Source organism: Salvelinus namaycush, chromosome 11 (assembly GCF_016432855.1).
Source record: "Salvelinus namaycush isolate Seneca chromosome 11, SaNama_1.0, whole genome shotgun sequence".
Classification (NCBI taxonomy): Eukaryota; Metazoa; Chordata; class Actinopteri; order Salmoniformes; family Salmonidae; genus Salvelinus; species Salvelinus namaycush.
Genome location: NC_052317.1, coordinates 9831645 through 9853774, shown reverse-complemented (window position 1 = coordinate 9853774; position 22130 = coordinate 9831645). Strand labels below are relative to the sequence as shown.

The 22130-nt window shown below is 41.7% G+C and overlaps 1 protein-coding gene across 2 annotated transcripts; it reads right to left on the bottom strand.

The window, feature by feature from the left end:
* Positions 1-8685: 8685 nt before the first annotated feature.
* Positions 8686-12971, bottom strand: LOC120055495 (diencephalon/mesencephalon homeobox protein 1-A-like). 2 transcript variants are annotated; one of them, XM_039003360.1, is made up of 4 exons: positions 12818-12971; positions 12398-12576; positions 11702-12086; positions 8686-9110 (listed from the first exon to the last, which is right to left on the bottom strand). In XM_039003360.1, the coding sequence occupies exons 1-4, from the start codon at positions 12969-12971 to the stop codon at positions 8686-8688; spliced, it is 1143 nt and encodes a 380-aa protein (XP_038859288.1). The 2 variants fall into 2 exon arrangements, with proteins under 2 accessions (XP_038859288.1, XP_038859287.1); XM_039003359.1 differs by having other exon boundaries at positions 12398-12593; positions 12820-12971.
* Positions 12972-22130: the final 9159 nt, after the last annotated feature.

The following is a 22130-nucleotide window of genomic DNA, read 5'->3' as shown; positions in this document are numbered from 1 at the left end:
GCTTCTGCTGGATGTCTAGGCCCACAGGCGAGGATCAGACGTACGGCCCTGTCCGCTGTGAGTGAGAGGATCTCACCAGTGGGGGTCTTTGTTCCAGATGCACCGTGAATAGTGGGCCCAGCAGGAAACCAACACGCCACAGGGCTCAAACACTACTCATGGCCTCCCCTACGCACTACTTTGTCATTCCACTTTTTGCAACGGCTTTCAAAAAGCTTTATTAGGTATCAACTGACTTGACAGATCTCTCTCAGGCTCTACGGTAAATGTTGGATAAATTGCCAAAACTATCCCAACACTTACCTTCTTGAGGCAAGAGAAGGCATCTTCCCAACACTACCTTGTCTTTTTATGTCGATAAAAAAAAGCTGTCAAGTTATTAACTGACGATACAAATTCGTATATTACGGTAGGCTATGTAAGGATTCGATGGAAAATCAGAGCAATATCAAAATGATTGTGTAGTGTGTGATACTTTTGGGAGTATGTGATGTGCAGGTGTTCCTGACTGATAGCATCTCAGGGACAGGCGATGCACTGCGTCCATTGGCCTTGGCCAGGCCACTGGAAAAGAGGGGGTTTTCTCTCTCTAAAAGGATTAGCTTGGGACGAGATTGCAGGGAGAGTGTTTAAAAAAAAAAGGGGGCAAGAATAGAAAGGGAGATCAAGTGGAACTAAAGAAGCGTGTCCCGGGCTGCAGAGTTCAACCCCCTGTTGTCCTCTTCTGGCCATCACTCTTTCTCTTTGTCCTCTGTTTCTAGAGCTTGTCTCTTCCCCCTCTTTTCTTTATCAGGAACTTTCTCCTCGACAAACATGTGGAAAGACGATGCATTTATTCTGCGCACGGTCTTGCTTGAAAGATTCAAATAGTAGAAGGATTGGTAGTCTTCAAACTTTTAATGCTTCAATGTTTGAAAGCCTGTTGAACATCAGAGTTGTGTGTGTGTGTGTGTCAGTCACTAAGCTCCCGGTGGTTTCCAGGAGCACTTTGATGTGTATCTGGGCAATGCGCTATTAGAGGGATTTCCCTGGGTTGACAGCTCAGAGAATATGTGGCTAAATTGCGATGCCAGCGGGCTAAAAGAATGCTGGAAACAGGATTAGGATCATATTCTGGCAGAGCCTGTCACCTCAATGGGCCTGGGTTTCTTACGTTCGCACTTTTCATTCTCTGCGTGGTTAAAACCTTTTAAGAGAACCATGGAGGCGGGAGAGAAAAACACTGATTGAATACACTGTGATTTTTGTGCAGGAGTTGCCGAGGCCGTGGTAGTGTCAGAAAAATTTAAGAGCCAGGGTGCATTTTTCTTCTCGAAATAACGTTTCTGACAAACATCCTTTTTTTCTGAAGAATCAGCAATCTGCAAGTTCAGCTGCATCAACAGTATTCCCACTATCGGCTATTAGTTACATTATTCTTGGAAGTTGTCGGCCCTTAAATGTTTCAGCTTGATGTCAACAGCTTAAATTATTTCATTCAGTAGCAAAGAAAGCAATATGTACAGTGGGCTCCAAAATTACTGGCACCCCTGACTGGCAATGCACAAACAATACTTTAAAAAATATAAACAATATAATTATAGAGAGAAACTCAAAATACCAACATGTGAGAAATACTGTACTTTATTAATGTTTCAATGGAACCAACCAAAATCATACAATTATTTAATACAAAATAAATTTAACCAAAATCAAGGTTTCATAATTATTGGCACTCCTCATTTAGTACTTAGTGCAACCACCTCTGGCAAGGATAACAGCATGGAGTCTTTTCCTGTAATGTTTGACAAGGTTAAGGAACACATTTGGAGGGATTTTGGACCATTCCTATATTCAGATCCTTTCAAGATCCTTCACATTCTTGGGTTTACGCTTATCAACTGCCCTCTTCCACTCAGCCCACAGGTTTTCGATTGAATTGAGGTCCGGCGACTGAGATGGCCATGGCAGAACATTGATTTTGTTGTCACAGAACCATTTCTGTGTGGATCTTAAGGTATGTTTCGGGTCATGGTCTTGTTGGAAAGTCCACCTACGGCCAAGTCCCAGCCTTCTGGCAGAGGCAACCAGATTGTCAGCCAACATTACCTGATACTTGGTAGAATTCATTATGCCATCAATCTTAACCAGTGCCCCTGGACCTCTGGAATAAAACAGCCCCAAAACATCACTGACCACCCTCCATATTTCACCGTGGGTATGAGGTGCCTCTCCTTGTACGCATCTCTGTTTCCACGCCAAACATGCCGATGCTGTATCTGACCAAAACTTTCAATTTTGGTCTCATCTGACCAGAGCACCTTCTTCCAGTCATAATTTAAATGACGTTTGGCAAACTCCAAGCGCTTGCGTCTATGTCTTGTGGTCAGAAAGGGCTTTCTTCTGGCAACCCTTCCAAAGAGCCTGTGGTTGTGGAGGTGGCGTCTGATGGTGACTTTTGAAACCTGGTGACCCCAAGACGCCACCAAGGCCTGCAATTCTTTCACAGTGATTCTTGGGGATTTTGTTGCTTATCTTACCATCATCCTCCCTATCCTGGGGGGCAAAATGCATTTGCGTCCTCTACCCGTGAGGTTTTCAACTGTTACATATCTTTAGCATTTTTTAATAATTGCCCCGACAGTGCTCAGTGGTATATTCAATCGTTTGTGGATCTTCTTGTAGCCATTACCAGATTTATGAAGGTCTACGACCATCTGTCTCTTTTGAACTGCCAGTTATTTTGTTTTCTTCATGGTGTTGGATGACAGTGGGATATTGCATGTGTGTTACCTCATTTTTATACCCTAGTGAAACAGGAAGTGATGTAATGGCTCAATATAGTTCCTTAAGACTTAAATAAACTTAAATAAGTTTAATTTAATTTGTGGTTTAATTTTGGTAGATGTTATTTACAATAATCTTTAAGGGTGCCATTAATTGTGAAACCTTGATTTGGAGGACATTGATTTTTTATTTAATCAATAAATTATTTTGGTCGGTTCCATTGAAACATTAATAAAGTATCGTATTTCTCACATGTTGGTATTTTGAGTTTATCTCTATAATGATATTGTTTATATTTGTTTAAGCATTATTTGTGCATTGCCAGTCAGGGGTGCCAGTAATTTTGGAGCCCACTGTAGGTATTTGGTAAATATGTAAGTTCACAAATCAAATGTTATTTGTCACATGCTTAGTAAACAGTAAACAACATACTTACGGGCCCTTACCGACAATGTAGAGAGAAAGAAAATAGAGAAATAATAGAAAAGTAATAACCCTTAATAATAAAAGTAATATTAAATACACAATGAGTAATGAGAACTTGGCTATATACATGAGGTACCATTACCAAGTCGATGTGCAGAGGTACGAGGTAATTGATAGAGATACACTACATGACCAAAAGTATGTGGACACCTGCTCATCGAACATCTCATTCCAAAATCATGGGCGTTGATATGGAGTTGGTCCCCCTTTTGCTGCTATAACAGCCTCCACTCTTCTGGGAAGGCTTTCCACTAGATGTTGTAACATTGCTGTGGGTACATGTTTCCATTCAGCCACAAGAGCATTATGTTGGGCGATTAGGCCAGGCTCGATTAGGCCAGGCTCGCAGTTGGCATCCCAAAGATGTTCGATGGTGTTGAAGTCAAGGCTCTGTACAGACCAGTCAAGTTCTTCCACACCGATCTCTACAAACCATTTGTGTATGGACCTTGCTTTGTGCACGGGGGCATTGTCATGCTGAAACAGTAAAGGGCCTTCCCAAAACTGTTGCCACAAAGTTGGAAGCACAGAATTGTCTAGAATGTCATTATATGCTGTAGCATTAAGATTTCCCTTCACTGGAACTGAGGAACCTAGCCCAAACCATGGAAATCAGCCCCAGACCATTATTCCTCCTCCACCAAACTTTACAGTTGGCACTATGCATTTGGACAGGTAATGCTCTCCTGGCATCCGCCAAACCCAGATTTGTCCGTCGGACTGCCAGATGGTGAAGCGTGATTCATCACTCCAGAGAACGCGTTTCCACTCCAGAGTCCAATGGCGGTGAGCTTTACGCTACTCCAGCCGACGCTTGGCATTGCGCATGTTGATCTTAGGCTTGTGTGCGGCTGCTCGACCACGGAAACCCATTTCATGAAGCTCCCGACGAACAGTTCTTGTACTGACGTTGCTTCCAGAGGCAGTTTGGAACTCGGTAGTGAGGGTTGCAACTGAGGACAGATGATTTTTACGCGCTACGTTCTGTACGCTTGTGTGGCCTACCACTTCGCGGCTAAGCTGTTGTTGCTCCTAGATGTTTTCACTTCACAATAAAAGCACTTACGGTTGACTGGGACAGCTCTAGCGGTGCAGGAACTTGAATAACTGACTTGTTGGAAAAGTGGCATCCTATGACGGTGGCACGTTGAAAGTCACTGAGCTCTTCAGTAAGGCCATTCTACTGCCAATATCTGCCAATGGACATTGCATGGCTGTGTGCTCGATTTTATTTTTCGACCTGTCAGCAACGGGTGTGACTGAAATAGCCAAATCCACTCATTTTGAAGGGGTGTCCACATACACACACACAAGCATGTATAGTGTATGTACATATAACTAGGAATGAAGTGACAGATGATAAACAGTAGCAGCAGCGTGTGATGAGTCCAAAAATGGTCAATGCATATAGTCTGTGAAGCTACAGTATCTATTTAACTACTATTTCGCAGTTTTATGGCTTGGGGTAGAAGCTGTTCAGGGTCCTCTTAGTTCCAGACTTGGTGCATCGATACCGCTTTCCGTGTGGTAGCAGAGAGAACAGTTTATGTCTTGGGTGGCTGGAGTCTTTGACAATTATTCGGGCCTTCCTCTGACACCGCCTGGTATAGAGGTCCTGGATGTCCAGGAGCTCGGCCCCAGTGATGTACTTGGCCCTAAGCACTACCCTCTGTAATGCCCTGCGGTCGGACGCCAAGCAGTTCCCATACCAAGCGGTGATGCAGCCAGTCAAGATGCGCTCGATAGTGCAGCTGTCAAATTTTGGGGGGGGGGGATATGAGGGCCCATGTCAAATCTTTCCAGCCTCCTGAGGTGGAAGAGGCGTTGTCATGCCCTCTTCACAACTGCGTTGGTGTGTATGGATCATGATAGATCCTTAGTGATGTGGACAAGGACCGTCAAATAAAGCCGAACCCAAATACTCACTCCAAACAAGCCGTATGTATGCACTTGTCCTGTTTGCACCAGCTCCGCATGATGGTCAAGTTGATGTTTTGTGACCACAGATACAAAAGGAAAAAGACCTCGGAACAGCATTTTGACTGGATAAGAGTCATATTGATAGTGCTACTGATGATGAGAGGAGCTCTCAACTCAATGATCCAGTGTGATATGGTATAGAGGTTTATTCCAGCTAGATACATTTTTAGATTGATGTCCATATTGTTAGGACTGGGAGGTAGGCTATTTGGGCAATGTGCAGACTTTCCTCTGGATGTTATAGAGAAGAGTACCTTATCCTGCATCAAGGGCTGAACATTTGACCCTGCGGCATTTCAATCTACACTACATCAATCCCCGTTGGGCCCTCAGGCACCGGTGTGTGTATGTGTGTGTCCATGCATTTCTGTGTTTGGGGGTGTGATAAAGACCACTTACTAGTGTTTGCTGGTTTAAAATCCCAGGGGTGAAATTGCTAACCCGAATAACAAGGACATTCAGCTTTACGTATCTAGAACCATGTCAGTGTTGTAGCATGGATGCCCTTGGAATAGAGCACATACGATGTAATAAAACATAGCAAGGTTGAGGTTGGGTGTTACGTTCACGTTCGCAATGCTAATCTGTGTTGTCATCCCATGTGTCACCTTTCAAGGTAGTGTTCGTCTGTAACAACAGAGAAATTCACCGTTACAGTAGGTGATACCTCCGTGTACATATTTGTATTTGTATTTCCACCGGGAGGGAGGATTTATCTAACGAGGCCAAATCAATTAGCAGTTGAACAATATCACAGCCAGGCTCTCGGCATTACAGTTTAGTAGGCAAAGCAAGGGTGCAGAGAACGTGGTGGTGGGGAGGATGGCAGTGATCCTAACCTAGAACTCTACCAGAGGCGAGACTGTGTGTGTGTCGTGTATTGTTTGTGTGTGTGGGAGGGGGAGGGGAGGGGGGTCTTATGCATTTTGACAAACCACGCTGTTTAAGATATAATAGCAGCATAATCACCGCCCCGGGCCGTCATTCTTCAGGATAATGGGCTGCTTATTCATCGGGGATGGCTTATGCCCCCACGTGCTTTTTATTTCTTCCAGATTACCTTTCTCTCTCTCTCTCTCTTTCTCTCTCTCTTTCTCTCTCTCTCTGTCACTCTCTCTCTCTCTCTTTCTCTCTCTCTCTCTCTCTTTCTTTCTCTCTCTCTCTCTCTCTCTCTCTGTAATTTTGCCATTCTCCTGTGCATATACAATTTCTGTCTTTCTCTCTTGTTATCCCTGTCACCCTTGTTTCCCACATTCTCTCTCGTCCTCTAAATGTTTTTTCCCTTCCACACTGCACTATGTCTTGCCCTATTGCAATATTAATAGTAGCCTGTCTTTGACCGTTTCTATGCACCCCTGAACTTTATTGTTCAATCTAATGTAACATTCTTGCTGTATTACAAACTCACCGTTGTAGTGGCAACTATATGTTGTTTATTCTAAAAGTAGAATAAGAAGACTGTTTGTTAATCGTTAGCTGTGGCTAGCTTTGTCATAGGCGAACAAAAACACATTGAAGGAAGCCTCGTGTATAAAGATCTCCAAGCATTGCTTTATTTAGGGTTTATTTTGCAACATCACTGTTCGAACCTACATTGTTAAGATAAAAAATAATAATGCCTATGTATTACTCTCTCCGTCATTTTAAATCTACCACTGGACCAATTAGTATGACAGAGACGGCTGGAGAGAAACAGTAGAACTTTTAAATATCACAGCCACAATGGAACTCAACTGGAGGAGACACATAGACGACCAGACGGTAATACCTTCGGTAGTCCAGGAAAGAGAAGGTAAGGAAATGGCGTGAGCCCATTGATTACAATGTTACAACTGACAACTACAGGAATCCCCAACTCGGGACGGTTTATGATACATTTACAACATGAGAACCTTTACATTTGCCTTACTAGTAAACATTAATAGATAAACTTCTTCTTCTTAATTTACATATTGAAATCATTTACATTGTCAGAGTGGATGGACTTGATGGGATCCCAGCACAGAGAGAATCACAGACACATAATTGACAAGAATTGAAAGACTGGCCACTCCAAGTGCTTAAAGAGTAACTTCCTGGTACAATAGGAAGTTCTGTATACTACTCCCCCAGCCCTGAAGGTTCCCCTATTCAGTTTGTGTCGGGATGCTGTTACCAAGTTACATCAGAAGGGGTAGATGGCGAAAATAGGTGTAAACATGAAATATGCAGGTTCATTTCACCAGGTGTGTATCTGCCTGTGTTGTATCGTCTTCTTTTGGTGGTGCAGCAGGACACACTGAGTTGAGACACATCGTTTGCTTACCTTTGTGGCCATTTTTTTTGTTCAGAGCTTTGGATATAAGGGAATCATAAATGGTATACATGTTTGTAATTGCATATGCTTCCCTCCCCTCTGCCCAGAGCAAAATGTAATTAAAAGCGTTGCACATTTAGTCACTGAAATCATTTTCTCATTACCAAGCCAGTCTCCATACAAAGTGGTTTAATACTGGCCATTAAGCTGGTAAATTAGTCACTTCTAATTAAGCAATTGAGGAGAACATGGCTTGAGTTTGTATTTATGTATGTGCTTGCCTTTTTAGAACGTGCTATGTACATACAAGGCCTAATTGAATTGTTAATGGTCCCACGGTACAAGTAGTCTCTCAATGGCACCAATGCCGGCACAGATTTATTTTCCCCCTTGAAGACCCAAATTCCCTTAAAAGTGCCTCTATTCTGTAAACATTACGTAGCAAAATATTTTTCACCAAGTGCAACACTAGACAGGTAAATAGTCCTAAAGGAAGTGTATTTGCTCAGCTGTAGAGACCCTATGTATAGCCTGGTCATTCACAATGTTAGGTTTAGAGTCCATTTCCCGTTTAATGGTGTATTTCCATACAGGATTTGCCTCAGTGTTTTACCCAAAAGGCTCAGACTTTTCTGTTTCCATCTACGTGGACCGGCACCCGTGTCTCACTAGGCCGTGGCTCTGGCGGACCTGCTCTCACTTGGGGCAACTGTTTTGATTATGCAGAGGTTGTTGATTCTGCTCTTAAAAAGTCCTCACTGACAGCCCTAGCTACGTAAACACAATTTCCCTAATATAGCATAAGGGTGTACACACTAGTGTAACACTGGTGTTACAGTCAAAAAGCAGCATAAGAGTAAAGACTACCTAAACTCATCAGGTGTTGTTGGTCAAATAAGTATTATTATTTTTATGCGTGCTTTGTTGTGTTTCAATCTGCTGTGTGGGAAGCCCAGAAATTAGGCAACTGTTAAAGCAAGAAGCAGGAGAGAACTCGGTCCAGGGTGAGATAATGTAATTCTGTTTTTCTAAACTCTGGCTACCAATGTCCCGAAACCCTCTGGGTATGGTTCCTATAGGGCTACGGAGGTTACAGACATGGGATGGGTGGGGTGTAGTCTTGATGCCCCGGCTAGGCCGCACTCAGATCCTCTGGCTCAGTTAGGCAGCGTGTCCAGTCCCAGGGAGGCTGCGTGCTGCTTGGCCCGCATCCGGAGGTTCTCGATGCTGGTGGTCTTGCTGTTGTGGCTGGGGAGGCCTCCAGAGGCCTGGAGCAGGGGACTGTTCCACACCTGCTGGGCTGCGTGGTGGGACAGGGACTGGTAGTATGACTGGCAGGGCAGGGAGCCCAGAGGTGCCGGGGACATGTTGACGTTCATGCCCAGGTAGGGCAGGGAGGATGGGGTGCCCATGTCGAAGGAAGGGTAGTGCACCATGTTGTTGGTGGCAGCCATGTGCTGGCGGAACTGCTCCTGCAGGCGGAAGAGGCTGAGCGGGGAGGAGGAGTAGGAGTGGCTCTGGGAGATCCCACCACTGACACCAATGGACGAGGGCGTCACAGACGGAGAGACCATGGGGGATTCTGAGTAAAGGAAAAAACGGATAAGAGTCAAGAACATTAAAGATGTCCTCCAGGGATTTTTTTTTTTTACTTTTCCAGTTGAAAAACGATATCGCAATTATGAATACAGTAAAGCAGGGGTCTTCTACCTTTTCTTGCCCAGGGACCCCCACCAGACAAACCAGAGACCCCCATCATGTAGCAAAATATGTTTTTTTCACATATCTTGTCTTATCATCCAGTGAATGATAATGGAAAGGACAAATACCCAACATTTTAAAATTAATAGATTTGGTAGTAACTCCAAACTAGGGCTGTGACGATTATGGAATTTGGGTTAATGATTAATTGACATGCAAATGGCCACAGTTATTGTCATAATTGTCCTTTTTTTGTTGAAAAATGTTTTGAGCTTATAATGCATCTTTGACAGACATATCTAATGAATACAACACAGCTTCGGTGACACCCCCGTTTCAAAAATTAATGGTTTTGACCTCTTAAAACTTTTGGAATTTAAGTTTATCCCCCTAACTGTGCCATTCTGGTCGTAAAATGATTACTAACTTTACCCACTTCATGTAAAAATGTAAAACTGCTATTGGGTAAACTATATCTACTTGAATATAAAGTTGAATCACCCCTTCTAAAATGTATGCATTATGATGATTATTATACGATAACTGTGCTAGCCCAACTCCAAACACTTGTTCGCTAATAGCAGCTTTTCTTTTGCTGGTTTATTTGTTGTTTTTTGTTTATGTGGATTTGTGGTTTTGCAGAAGCAGCAGCTACTCTTCCTGGGGTCCACAAAAAAACACAAAACATGACAAGTAACAAAACACTGATACAGGACAGTCACACAAATTTTAAATAACGATATACAAACAATAGAACAAAAAAAATTGACAAACAATACAACGAAAAAATAATGTGAATATGCTCCGTAACAAGCACAATGTGTTGGCAAAAATGTATGTCCAAGTCAGGAAAGCTTTCCAGCAGCCAGTGTCACTTGCCACGACTGGTTCTCACAGGTGCTTTTTCAAAGCCTATGTCAGATACTCTAGTGAGTGTAATTAGCTCCAATGAGTGTAATTTGCTCAATATTTGAGAAACAAAGTTGACATTAGAAAGATGATATTCCCCTCTTTTCTACTGTAGGTATAATTCAAAATTGGTTTCGTCTGTTGTTGCTAGCGATATTAATAAAAACATTGAAATAAAAATGTAAGTGCCACTTTTTTACATATATTTTCGCGGCCCCCCTGTAGGTACCTCAGTGGACCCCAAGGGGGCCGCGGACCCCCTGTTGAATACCCCTGCAGTAAAGTACACACACAAAAGGCCAAAATAGTGTTTTTTAGACACAACTGCAAACTTCAAGGAGCAGGGCATTCAAGGAGTTGGTCCGATGGTGACTTTGGAATGTCATCGACCTCCCCGCTTGCTTGAGAAGCAATGGAGAACAAAAGAGGAAAGGCCCCCACTTGTGCCATTTCTTGAGGTTACCTGGACCACTTATTGAGATATGCCTTTTGTTAAGTAAATTAGGTGTTAAATCAGGTGAAAAGGAGACTGGCGTAGGACTTTAAACTACGTTTCTCTGGCAGGCAGGGAGGCAGACCTATGTATAACTTACTAAGAACCAGAAAAGCTGTTGTGACACCTCTTAATTTTCTACTATGACTGAAATGAACTGAAGTTGTACAACAATGTAAGCATTTCATATGGGTTTCCTGACCCCTCCTGTCTCAGCCTCCAGTATTTATGCTGCAGTAGTTTATGTGTCGGGGGGCTAGGGTCAGTTTGTTATATCTGGAGTACTTCTCCTGTCTTATCCGGTGTCCTGTGTGAATTTAAGTATGCTCTCTCTAATTCTCTCTTTCTTTCTCTCTCTCGGAGGACCTGAGCCCTAGGACCATGCCTCAGGACTACCTGGCATGATGACTCCTTGCTGTCCCCAGTCCACCTGGCCGTGCTGCTGCTCCAGTTTCAACTGTTCTGCCTGCGGCTATGGAACCCTAACCTGTTCACTGGACGTGCTACCTGTCCCAGACCTGCTGTTTTCAACTCTCTAGAGACCGCAGGAGCGGTAGAGATACTCTTAATGATCGGCTATGAAAAGCCAACTGACATTTACTCCTGAGGTGCTGACTTGCTGCACCCTCGACAACTACTGTGATTATTATTATTTGACCATGCTGGTCATTTATGAACATTTGAACATCTTGGCCATGTTCTGTTATAATCTCCACCCGGCACAGCCAGAAGAGGACTGGCCACCCCTCATAGCCTGGTTCCTCTCTAGGTTTCTTCCTAGGTTTTGGCCTTTCTAGGGAGTTTTTCCTAGCCACCGTGCTTCTACACCTGCATTGCTTGCTGTTTGGGGTTTTAGGCTGGGTTTCTGTACAGCACTTTGAGATATCAGCTGATGTAAGAAGGGCTATATAAATAAATTTGATTTGATTTGATATGTTTACTCTTAACTGACTATCCTGAAGGATGCCTCTAAATTTGATTGACTTTGTCTGTTTTCTAATGCCCCCCAATGAAGCTATGCATATTAGAGATGTACAAGTGCCAGTCATAATTTAAGACCTTGTCCTTACCAGGTTTGGGACTGAGCCGCTTGCAGGGTGGAGAGACATTGCCTGGCGTCATCGCCCTCTCACTCTTGAGCTCCTCCCTCTGTGGCTTAGACTCCTCCTCCTTATCCGTAGCGTTGTCCTCGGTGGCCGACTCGCAACCTGACTGTTCTGCCGAGGTCACATTTAACTCCATGCTAATTTCTGACACCAATGGACAGGGCGGACCCTCAACCGCCAAGGAGGAAGAGGAGGAGGATGGGGGAAGCTGGTTCTCTGGAGTGATGGTGGTGGGAGAATCCTCCTTGTCAACTCCCTCTCCATTGGCCTCCTTCTGTTTCTGGAGCTGCTCCTTCTGCAGGCTGCGCTGTTTCTTGCGGAACTTGGCCCTGCGGTTCTTGAACCACACCTGTTTAAAATGTGCCAGGTTGGGAGACGGTTAGAAGCATGCTCCCTGATAATTATAAAAAGGTGCTTGAGAAAGGTGAATTCTGTGTGTTTTACTATTTGTCTTTTGAGAACTTGTAAAAAAAAGATTGAAAATGACCTAAGTAATTTTTCTGGCATTTTTTGCCCAATGTTAAAGATGCTTCATGAATTATGATTGATCAGATACAATTAATCAATATTTCCTATATATACCAATAGTATTGTGTGTATTTCAGACTATGGTACTATGTATTCTGAATGTTAATTCTGGAGTGGCTGTGCCTTCCATACCTGCACGCGGGCCTCGGGGAGGTTAGTGCACATGGCAAGGCGCTCGCGCATCACCACGTCGGGGTAGTGGGTCTTCTGGAAAGTCTTCTCCAAGGCTTCAAGCTGCTGCGCGGTGAACGCGGTACGGCTCCGGCGCTGTTTGCGATGCTGGGACCCGTAGCGAGCCTCGAGGATGATGTCTTGAAATGTGCAGCCGTTGGAAGAGAAGAGACACGGCAAGTTTAATTAATTGGATAGGGGAATGGGCAGTGCGAAATATGTCAGAAAGTTATAATGAATTGAAGTGTGTGTGTGTGTGTGTGTGTGTGTGTGTGTGTGTGTGTGTGTGTGTGTGTGTGTGTGTGTGTGTGTGTGTGTGTGTGTGTGTGTGTGTGTGTGTGTGTGAGTTTGTTTGTTTGTTTGTTTGTTGGACTCAATTACCAGCAAGTCTCTCAGCTAGGGTGAGCGCGTGCACTGAAGGTCGGTAGTCTGGCGCGTGCTGCGCCTGTTGCGCGGCCTGCTGGTGCAGGTTGTACATGGCGCTCAGGGAGTTCATCGCGTGGAGAGAGTAGCCGTTCACTCCATAGTGCTGCATGATGTCCACTACCTGTGGTAACACACACATAAATCATGTTAGTATTTGCTTGCATGTTTTTATTTGTCTATCTCTAAGGAGAGATGTCCGGGATGTTCATAGGCAATTTTTTGTGTGAGTTAACCTACCCATTTTGGATACGCGCGTAATGAACGGTCTAAATTCACTGTTGGCTAAAATTATCTGACTCTTTATGATATTTTCGATACTGTGTGTAGTTAGGGCCTAGAGTAGACAGTGGTGCACGTTCAATTTATGCATACAGTATTTCATAATTTGATCACCTTATGAAAAGTTGCAGACCTTTCGTGTTATCTGGTTGGTTGATCCTTGATAAACCATGGCTTAATTTGTTCATGTTAAAATGTGAATGTCGTTTTGGCGCTTGTAATAGACTAGGCCCAATCATCTTGTACGTCCCTTGAAAGGGTATCTCCTTGGTGGTCATTTGTATCGGATACACATGCATTTCCTTTCGCCACGGAAGACATGGCTCAGATTTTATTATCTGGACGTTATCCATTAACATCCAATTATTGCTTGGTTCAAGCCATTAATTATACAAAATTATTTTAATTGGGGTAATTATCACTCGTTCACTTAATGGAGCGTGACGGATGCCTTATAAATTAATTTAATCACTTCATTTCCCGGTGATCGCAGCAAAAGTGCAAATCCCATTTGAAAGCGCTGCATGCTTTGAGAGATCATTGCGTTGATTAAATGCTTTCGGAATGATATACAGATGTGGGATCTTAATTTGATCACCCTGTTGCAAGATAACTTTCCTGCAATGCAGGACATTTTAAACTTGTAGTATATTTCAGGTTTAATAAAAAAGGCTTTTAAAGTTTGTAATTTCAACTTTGAAATTTCAGACTTGATTTTCCCTTACGAAAAATGTATCAATCCCTACAAAAATGTTCACGAATTATAATCACATAATAATTCACATTTCCTGTTGGTGCAGGATTATTTTCCTGTTGTAGCAAACTGGCTCAAATTAAGATCCTGGATCTGTAAAACGATTTGTTCCGGGGCAGGATGATAACCTGAAGTCACAGAGGACTATTTTGAACGGTTATGATAGGCTATTGAAATACCTTCTGTCAATACATTTGCTTTAGAATGATGTCCTTTGGTTGGGCTATGAATTTTAGCAGGCACTCTATTCCATTTTAACTACAATTTGTTGAACAGTTGGTTTATATTAAGCTACCATAAGCCTAATCAAAATACCCAAATTATAGCCTTGAGTTTATTGGACAGAATAACTTTACAACAAGGTATCAAAGCCTTATATATAGGTCTCCGAGGGCAACTATCTCTTCGCCGCTTTAAATGAAACGCTTCAGGACACGATTAGATATGTATTAGTATCGAGGTCGTTGACAAGAAGGGATATCTTGGAGGCTCGAGCAGTTATGACTATTACAGAGAGGTCCAAGAAAAGGATCTTCCTATGCATGGCAGGCATCTGGGGACTTGGAAGCTAGAGAGAGTTCCTAGTCTTAAATTGCCTCACTATAGCATTTTGACATGCTAGGCCTGGGATGTAGCCTAGAAAGTTTTTTCTTCACCGGTGTCTGAGCTCCTTTAGGCCTATGTCCATTGGCCCATTCAGCATCTGCGATACAGAAAGTTCACCAATTGGTTACAGGGGACAAAATGTTTCTAATATGAATGTTTTGAATGAATATAAACCAAAAATGTATATGACCATGCGTAATTCGGCTGACTGAAAATGTGGGTATTCAAGTCGTTCAAAAAGGTTGTCGTTTTCGAAATGTCTATTTCCCATGTTAAAAATCTGACATTTTACATAAGAACATTATACAACATAATTAACTGCCTCAAGTCGTGCCCCAAAGCTAAATAAGCTGTTATAATTCAAATTAAGTCATGAATTTAATTTATCCACACATAATTAAATTCTGAAAACCGTGATGATGCACTTTATGCAGTCTGTGATAAGGATCAAATTGATGTATTTAATTGAATATTAAATATAATTGCTAACATGTTTGACAAGTAAGCCTTTATTTGAAGTTAATTCACTTCACAATACTTAATCCAATATTACTTAATCCGTTGATCATGTTAATTTCTGATAAAGTAAGACCTTAAATTAAAAGGCTATAGTTGTAACCTGCGCAACATTGAATAGGCCTGATAATAAACTTTGTTGCTGTTGTTGTTGTTATTATTATCATTAGTTATGATTATATTTCTATTATTATTTTATAATGTTATACCCTAATTATAGTATGAATAATATTGATCATTGTGTTATTACAAAATGTATTTCAATATTTGATTGAGTTCAAATATAGATCTCTATTGGGCTATGAAAATTGTTTTACTAATTCAATAAATGAAATCAAACACTCCATCCAACTAAATACGATTTTTCCTTTTTTCCCGTAGCATTATGAAAAGTTTTTGCAACAACTAATAATTTTAGCAATAATATCAGACATAGCACCATGAAGCTGATATCCATTTCGCAGCGGTCTGTGTGTGCAAATGGGAGCTGTGGGTGTGTAAATGATGCCCGCAGTGTCCATTCCCAACCTATTAAGTCACTGCAGTGCCTGATGAATGTGATCACAGGGCAAGAGGGAATAGTTTAATTCGCCTGGACAGAAGGTGCTTCGCTAAACATTTACTTTGCTCCCCAAAGTATTTGAGTTGAATGGGGCCCGCTTTCCTCCTTCCCCTCTCTCGCGGCCTCTTATCCCATCGCCCCGGGGCAACGTTTTGGCTGAGATGTATGGCTTCTCGGTGGGTAAAATATGCATGTTGATCCCCATTTGGCTCCCCGTCTAATGGAAGTGCAAATAGGTTTCGACTGCGAGGCCCTCCATTCATCATCAACAGTGACACGGACGGACGTACAGTGCGGTTCAACAGCTTGCGTGTGTGTGTGTGCGCGCGCGCGTGCGTGGAGAGAGAGGAGAACTAGGGATAGGCTTATACTGTCATTTTTACATTCACGCTTTTCATGTGTTTCCTTTTTGATATTGATAATAAGCATTACGCTTTTGTGATCGGCCTACCATATTTACCACACAAGCCTGCTTATTCTGTCTAGCTGCCATTGTTGTCTATTCATACGCCTGTCCTTGCTCGGGGCTGTATGTTTGAGTGCCACAGGCAGCACTGCTCATTGCTTCGATTATTAAAACGTAATTATGTAAATTGGCATGTACAGTGCAACTCTATGATCTGACTAAATTAGGAAAATGTTTATACTTAAAACACTTGGGCCCTAGGCGACTCGTGTATGGCAAGCGACAATCTGCCCGTGGTGTAAGACATATTTTGTATTCCAGACTGCCAAAGGCCGCGAGACAAGTGTTTGATTGGCGAATTTCACGTGAGGAGGAGGCAACACGGGTTAACAACAGCCTAAACCAAACTATTATTCGTTCATTTACGATTAAACCTGCAGTTAATTGCAATTTCATATTGACACAATTGCATGGGCTTATTCAATCTGAACTGATTGGTGGAAAATGAACTTTGTTTGAATGTTAAGAATTATGAAAGATAAATGATAGGCCTACAGTCTTAGAAAAAGAATATTCTGCATAGAACCAGAAAGGGATATATGCTTATTTCATATATGGCATCGCATAAGGTTATATATAGAACCCTATATGTAACCAATGTTGGTTCAGTGAAGAACAACCCCTGGGGTTCTGATCAAAGAACCCTACAAGAGTGTTCTATACAGAACCTTTACGGGTGCCATATATGAAGCAAGCAATATAACCTCTTTTGGTTCTAACCAGAACCCTTTTTTCTAAGTGTACATGATGCTAAATTGTGTCTGTTATGGCTATAAAAATAGCAATATAAGGCCATGAAAGCCTCACCCACAATAAGTTCTTGCCTCATGATTCCTAGCTGGAAATCGCTGAAATGCTTCCACAAAACACTGTACATCTACATATGAATTTGTTTTGTTTTTTAAGATAAAAAAAATTGCAAGAACTCCCATCATTTTTGCATGACCTCATATTCCATGAAATAGCCTAGCCAATTGCTAGTAAAAAAGTATCTTCGAAATGTTTTGGATAGTTTTACTGCATCAGATTTCAGTTCAACAAAAATGTACATGAATCTGTACGAATTCAATACAGTTCTACTTTATTCCTTCGAGTCTTGCCGGATCTGCACCCAAAGTATAATTACTGTAGCTGGAAATAGCTGGAAATGCTCGCTCGATATTGGCACAACGACGACTTCTTGTAAAACATAATATCGTGAAATTACGATAAGGTATATTGTATGCATAGAGTGTGCACCAATACATTATTTTTGTCACCATATTTGTATCAACACTGTTGTTTCCAGCAATGTATTAACAAGTTACAAGTTTGACCCAGTCCCAGAGATGTCCACAAAGTTCCTACCTCTCGCCAACACAGCCGAGTTGTCTTTGGATGTTCTGATGCTGAAGTGTATCCCGGTTCTAAAGTGATTTCTTAGGAGTCTTATTATAGCAATGTCTCCTTGTTTATAATGTCCACCTTTCTCGTGCTGTTCATGCGATTTGGGAGGAAAGATTGCAAGTCCACAGTTCTGTCTTATGTGAAACGCGCACTCTGCTACTTTCCGCGTGACTGAATCCTCTGCGTCTCGCGCTCAACATAGGAAGCTGCCATCTACCGGGCCACGAGCTGAAGAGGGATTTTAAAGCGGGCTCTGTGAGGTCATGTAAGCTTTCTAGTGGTCCTTGAAGCTGTCAATCAAAGAAATAGACTATTTCTCCCCCACTAGTAGCAGGCGTTTGGCCAATGACTCTATACTATTCGAAATCATAAACTTTAGAATATGATGTCTGCAGATTCCCATATGTCAGTCTACTTGTATTTGTTTTGCATTTGTGTTTGAATGGATAAACATTCAGTAAATGTATGGACTAAGAAGAATACCAACTCCTTTTAATTCTGGAAAACAAGTGTAAAAAATAAGTAGGCCTATATAAGATGTTTGTAATAGATGATGAATATTCTATTTCATATTTTTCTTGCCTTTGAGGGATTTTTGATATCAGTGAATACATCAATTGTTTTTATATTGTGTAGCCCTTAATTGGGAGATGGATGACATATCCAGAATTAAAACGCGGTTAAATTATATTTAAACTTAGATAAAATAAGATTGAATACTTATTTTCTAATATTTTAAATAATTGTATAATAATTAATGGTATTGATTTTAAAATGGAAAATGTGGCTTTTTTTTTATTTCAATGTGGTAGCCTACAAAGTGTTTTTCCACAATGACCAGTGACAGACATTCTTGTTGCAGTTTAATAAAAATAAAAAAATCCATATTTACATTTTATTTTTCGTAAGACATTTCAGAATTAGTTATTTTTTTGCAATTAAATGTTTACTTCTCAGAATACTTTGACATTAGTGATGTGCATGGATGCAAGTCTTTGCGTTTTGGCGAACCGAATACCTTATAGGTGGGTTTTTATTTGCTTTTCGGCTTTCTTCATGCAATTGGAGTAGAGAGCGTGGTGGAAAGACTTTAGAGAGATCGCTAATAGATGCCAGGCTAGTGCCTTTACAATCTCTCCCGGCCTTGAAGGATTTGGGCTAGGATAGGGAAGACAAGACGCCATTCCAGCCTCCAAAAACCCCTGTCTTAAAATGACTGCGGGTAAGAGGATTAAAACAATAATGCCCTTCTCTTCTTGAAAGGTTTTTAGAGAAGATTTCTTCTCGCAGAGCAAAACCGTTTAGGTGGGAATTAAGGGCAGCGCAAAGTAGCCTTTTAATGTAAAGCTTGCATATTTTGTAAAAGATTATTGGGAAAGAGGGCAGCGTGAAACTCCCTAACCGGAGTTTTATCTCTGGCCATGTTTCTCGTCCACAGATATTTGAATTGCAGACAAAAGATCATATGGAATGAAGAATATTGCATTTTCACCCTCTATATCACAAATGCCCCCGTTTTAAATATGTATGACACTCAAATGCATGAATATGTTTGCACTTTGAATGCGTAGACTGTTCTGCAATTCAAGTAGTTACATTTTGAAGGAGAAACTTTCTTTGGGAAACGTACACTTATGTCCAAGTGTGTGTGTGTGTGTGTGTGTGTTTGTGTGTGTGTGTGTGTGTGTGTGTTTGTGCGTGTGTGTGTGTGTGTGTGTGTGTGCATGTGCGTGCGTGCGTGCGTGCGTGCGTGTGAAAGAGAGAGAGAGTTGGTGTTTTACAGATACCCAAAGATGTGTAGAAATTACGCACGTATTACGCACATATTTCACTGTAAACAATGTTATAAAGTTAATTCCAATTCTATTCGAAAGCGGGCCTACTGCTGTCAATATCTGCAGTCTGAAGCTAAACCACAAGAAATATGATTTTGCATGGGATGAATCCTAATCCTTCGTTTTTTGTATTCAAAAGTTGGAGAAACTGGAACCATTATGGTGCACTGTTGTGCAGTAAACAGGATTACGATTTTCCAAGAAAATAGGGTTAAGGTAGTTTTAAGTTTTTACACATTATCTTTAGACACTAGATAATATAGTGCTACATATTGTCTAGATTTCAATTTGGTGGTATACGAATCATTTTTCTCCTTTTGGTCCATATGCACAAGTTGCACGCTTAGAAGTTGGTCCTAATCTTTGCTTTAAATTAGGCTATGTTTGGGTTGAATTATGACAAGATTTTGACTGTATACTGCGTCCTCTTCAGAACTATTCACTTCGTTAACAAAATCATGTAGCCTATACTTGGTTAAATGAGCGTGATTAAAATGAATGTCATTTCAATGAATGTCATTTCAACGTTATAATAACATTAATATTATATGCCTAATAATAACCACCACAATAACAATGTTATGATTATTATGATTATTATTATGATTATTTAATTGTATTTTATTTTATCAAACGTGTTTGCATTTGCAGATATTATACCGTCCATGCATAGACTATTCCGTTTATGGTAGACTATAGTAATTTCAACAGTAAAACGTTTTGCTATACTGTTTCTCTGCCCCGCAACCAAACTCGTGTCCCTCTCCGGTTTCCATCGCCTTCGTCTATCACTCGGTTTCTTCTTGAGGTCTGAGAAAGAAAGAGGATTAACTTGTGAACCAATGGAAATAAGAACTTAAACGGGAGGTAAATCTAGGCAATGTCTCTTTGTGAGGACCGTTTCTAAAGCAATTAAAGCGAGAAAGAGTTCTTCACAGCGCCTCTTCTCCAAAGCTGCTTTGCGCTGGGCTTAGCGCGACTACTGTCCAGCGCATCTGAAAGGTTTAAAGGCCCGAGTGTCACAAGAGCTTCCCATTAAGAATACCTCTCGAGCCCTGCCAAGTGTCCTCACCTTTCCGATGTATAACCCCACGGTCCTGGGACTGGAAATATTCCAAAGTTTATCCTGGGTTTTTGGCGGCCTGTCACGCGTTATTTTAGCTCTCATTTTGATGTGATTTGCCTTTAGGCCTATTCGTCCAGTAATAATTCCCTATGGCCTATTCATTGATCTCTATATTATGTGTTTTGACAATGTAAAGCATATAGCAGTTCATTTTGAAACAACCTAGGTTAGGATGGCAGCCTATAAAAAAAAGTTGATAATGGCGCGTGGGAACTTAATTCGTCTATTTGATGACTGACCTCAATTTTATTTACCTAAAAATTAAAATAGACTACTTTTTAGATTTGGGAGAAAAACAGAAGAGGGAAAAATGTCTCACTGCCAGTGAATACTGTTCGCTAATAGCTAATTAATAGTCCTAATGATGTTTCTGCAACTTCATGAATACATTAGGTCTGCAATCCAGCCAGCTTTAGCCTCCGCAGCTCCATTCAAGGGTATTTCAGCATCTGTTCATCCCAGGGCAATTAATCATTTTGATGTGTAGTTTAAAATCGACTTCTTTCAGGAGACCTTTTTTTGACAAGAATAACAAAGCAATTTGCCAGGAGCCATCTCTTAGACACGTTATTAGCTTAAACCCGTTTTTTTTTACTCCCGTATTTTCCAAATTAGATACCTGCGTTAAAGGGACAGGGCCACTTTTTGGTTTATTGTCAACGCCACGCCTCCGAATCCTCCTGAAATCCTTTTATTCGTGACAAGATCTCAGGATCTCCTCAACAAATCCCCCCTCTAAAAGTTTTCAACCTGTCAGTTCTCTCTAAAAGCTGTATAATTCCCCCTCTTTCTCTCTCCACTCAATCCCCTTCTCTCTCCTCACCCTCCCCACTTTTCTCCCTTGTCTCTCTATCCTTCTCACCTCTTTTGCTACCCTTTCTGTTTGTTCGATTTGTACCTTTTACCCCATTCTTTTTCTCAATTTTTTTTGCACTCTCTCATCTTTTTTCTCTCACTCTAACCCCCTTTCTCTTTCCATCTCCCGTCTCTACTTCTTCCTCTCCCTCTCTCTCACCCCCTTTTCTCTTTCATTCCCTTCTCCTCTCTCTCCCATTCTCTCTCTATCTCTCTCCCTCTTCTATTTCCCTCATCCTCTCCTTTTTCTCTTTCTCCCTTCTCGCCCTTTCTCCCTCTCTCTCTCTGGCCCGGATCCCTCAGCACAAGGGGCCCCATTGTATAGTCCTAATCCAGAGGCAACACAGCTTTAGCGACATGGAGGGATAAAAGGCCCATCAAGCCCACAACTGTATGGGGGCAAATCTCTCCCTAATCCCTCGCTTTATCTAAACAAAGGCCCCTCTGCCTTAATCCACCTTCGCTTCGAAAAAGAAAAAAGAAAGGGGGGAAAAAAACAGAGAGGGGTATAAAAAAAAATCTCACACACTTGGGTTGAACTGGGAGCTCAGACCCAAAGGAGTGAATTTCCTGGAGAAACTAACCATTACTGACAAGCTTTTGTCATCAGTTATAAGATTGCCCCTGGTAACCACTAAAAAAGCATTGAGCTTGCATGCTTTTTGTAGTTTACAGTTTGCATTTCTCCTGAGAGATGGTTGCATGTTGCTGAATCAGTTTCTATAGGCAGTGAGATGAGAATATGCTCTTAAATGATCAACTTCACGTGCAGTCATTCAGGGGGGCAGTTTTATATTGCGGTTCGTATCTACATGCTTCAACCTAGGGCTCCTATAGGGTTAAGAACGATGTGTCCAGTATGTACTCATAGCCTGGGTATGTC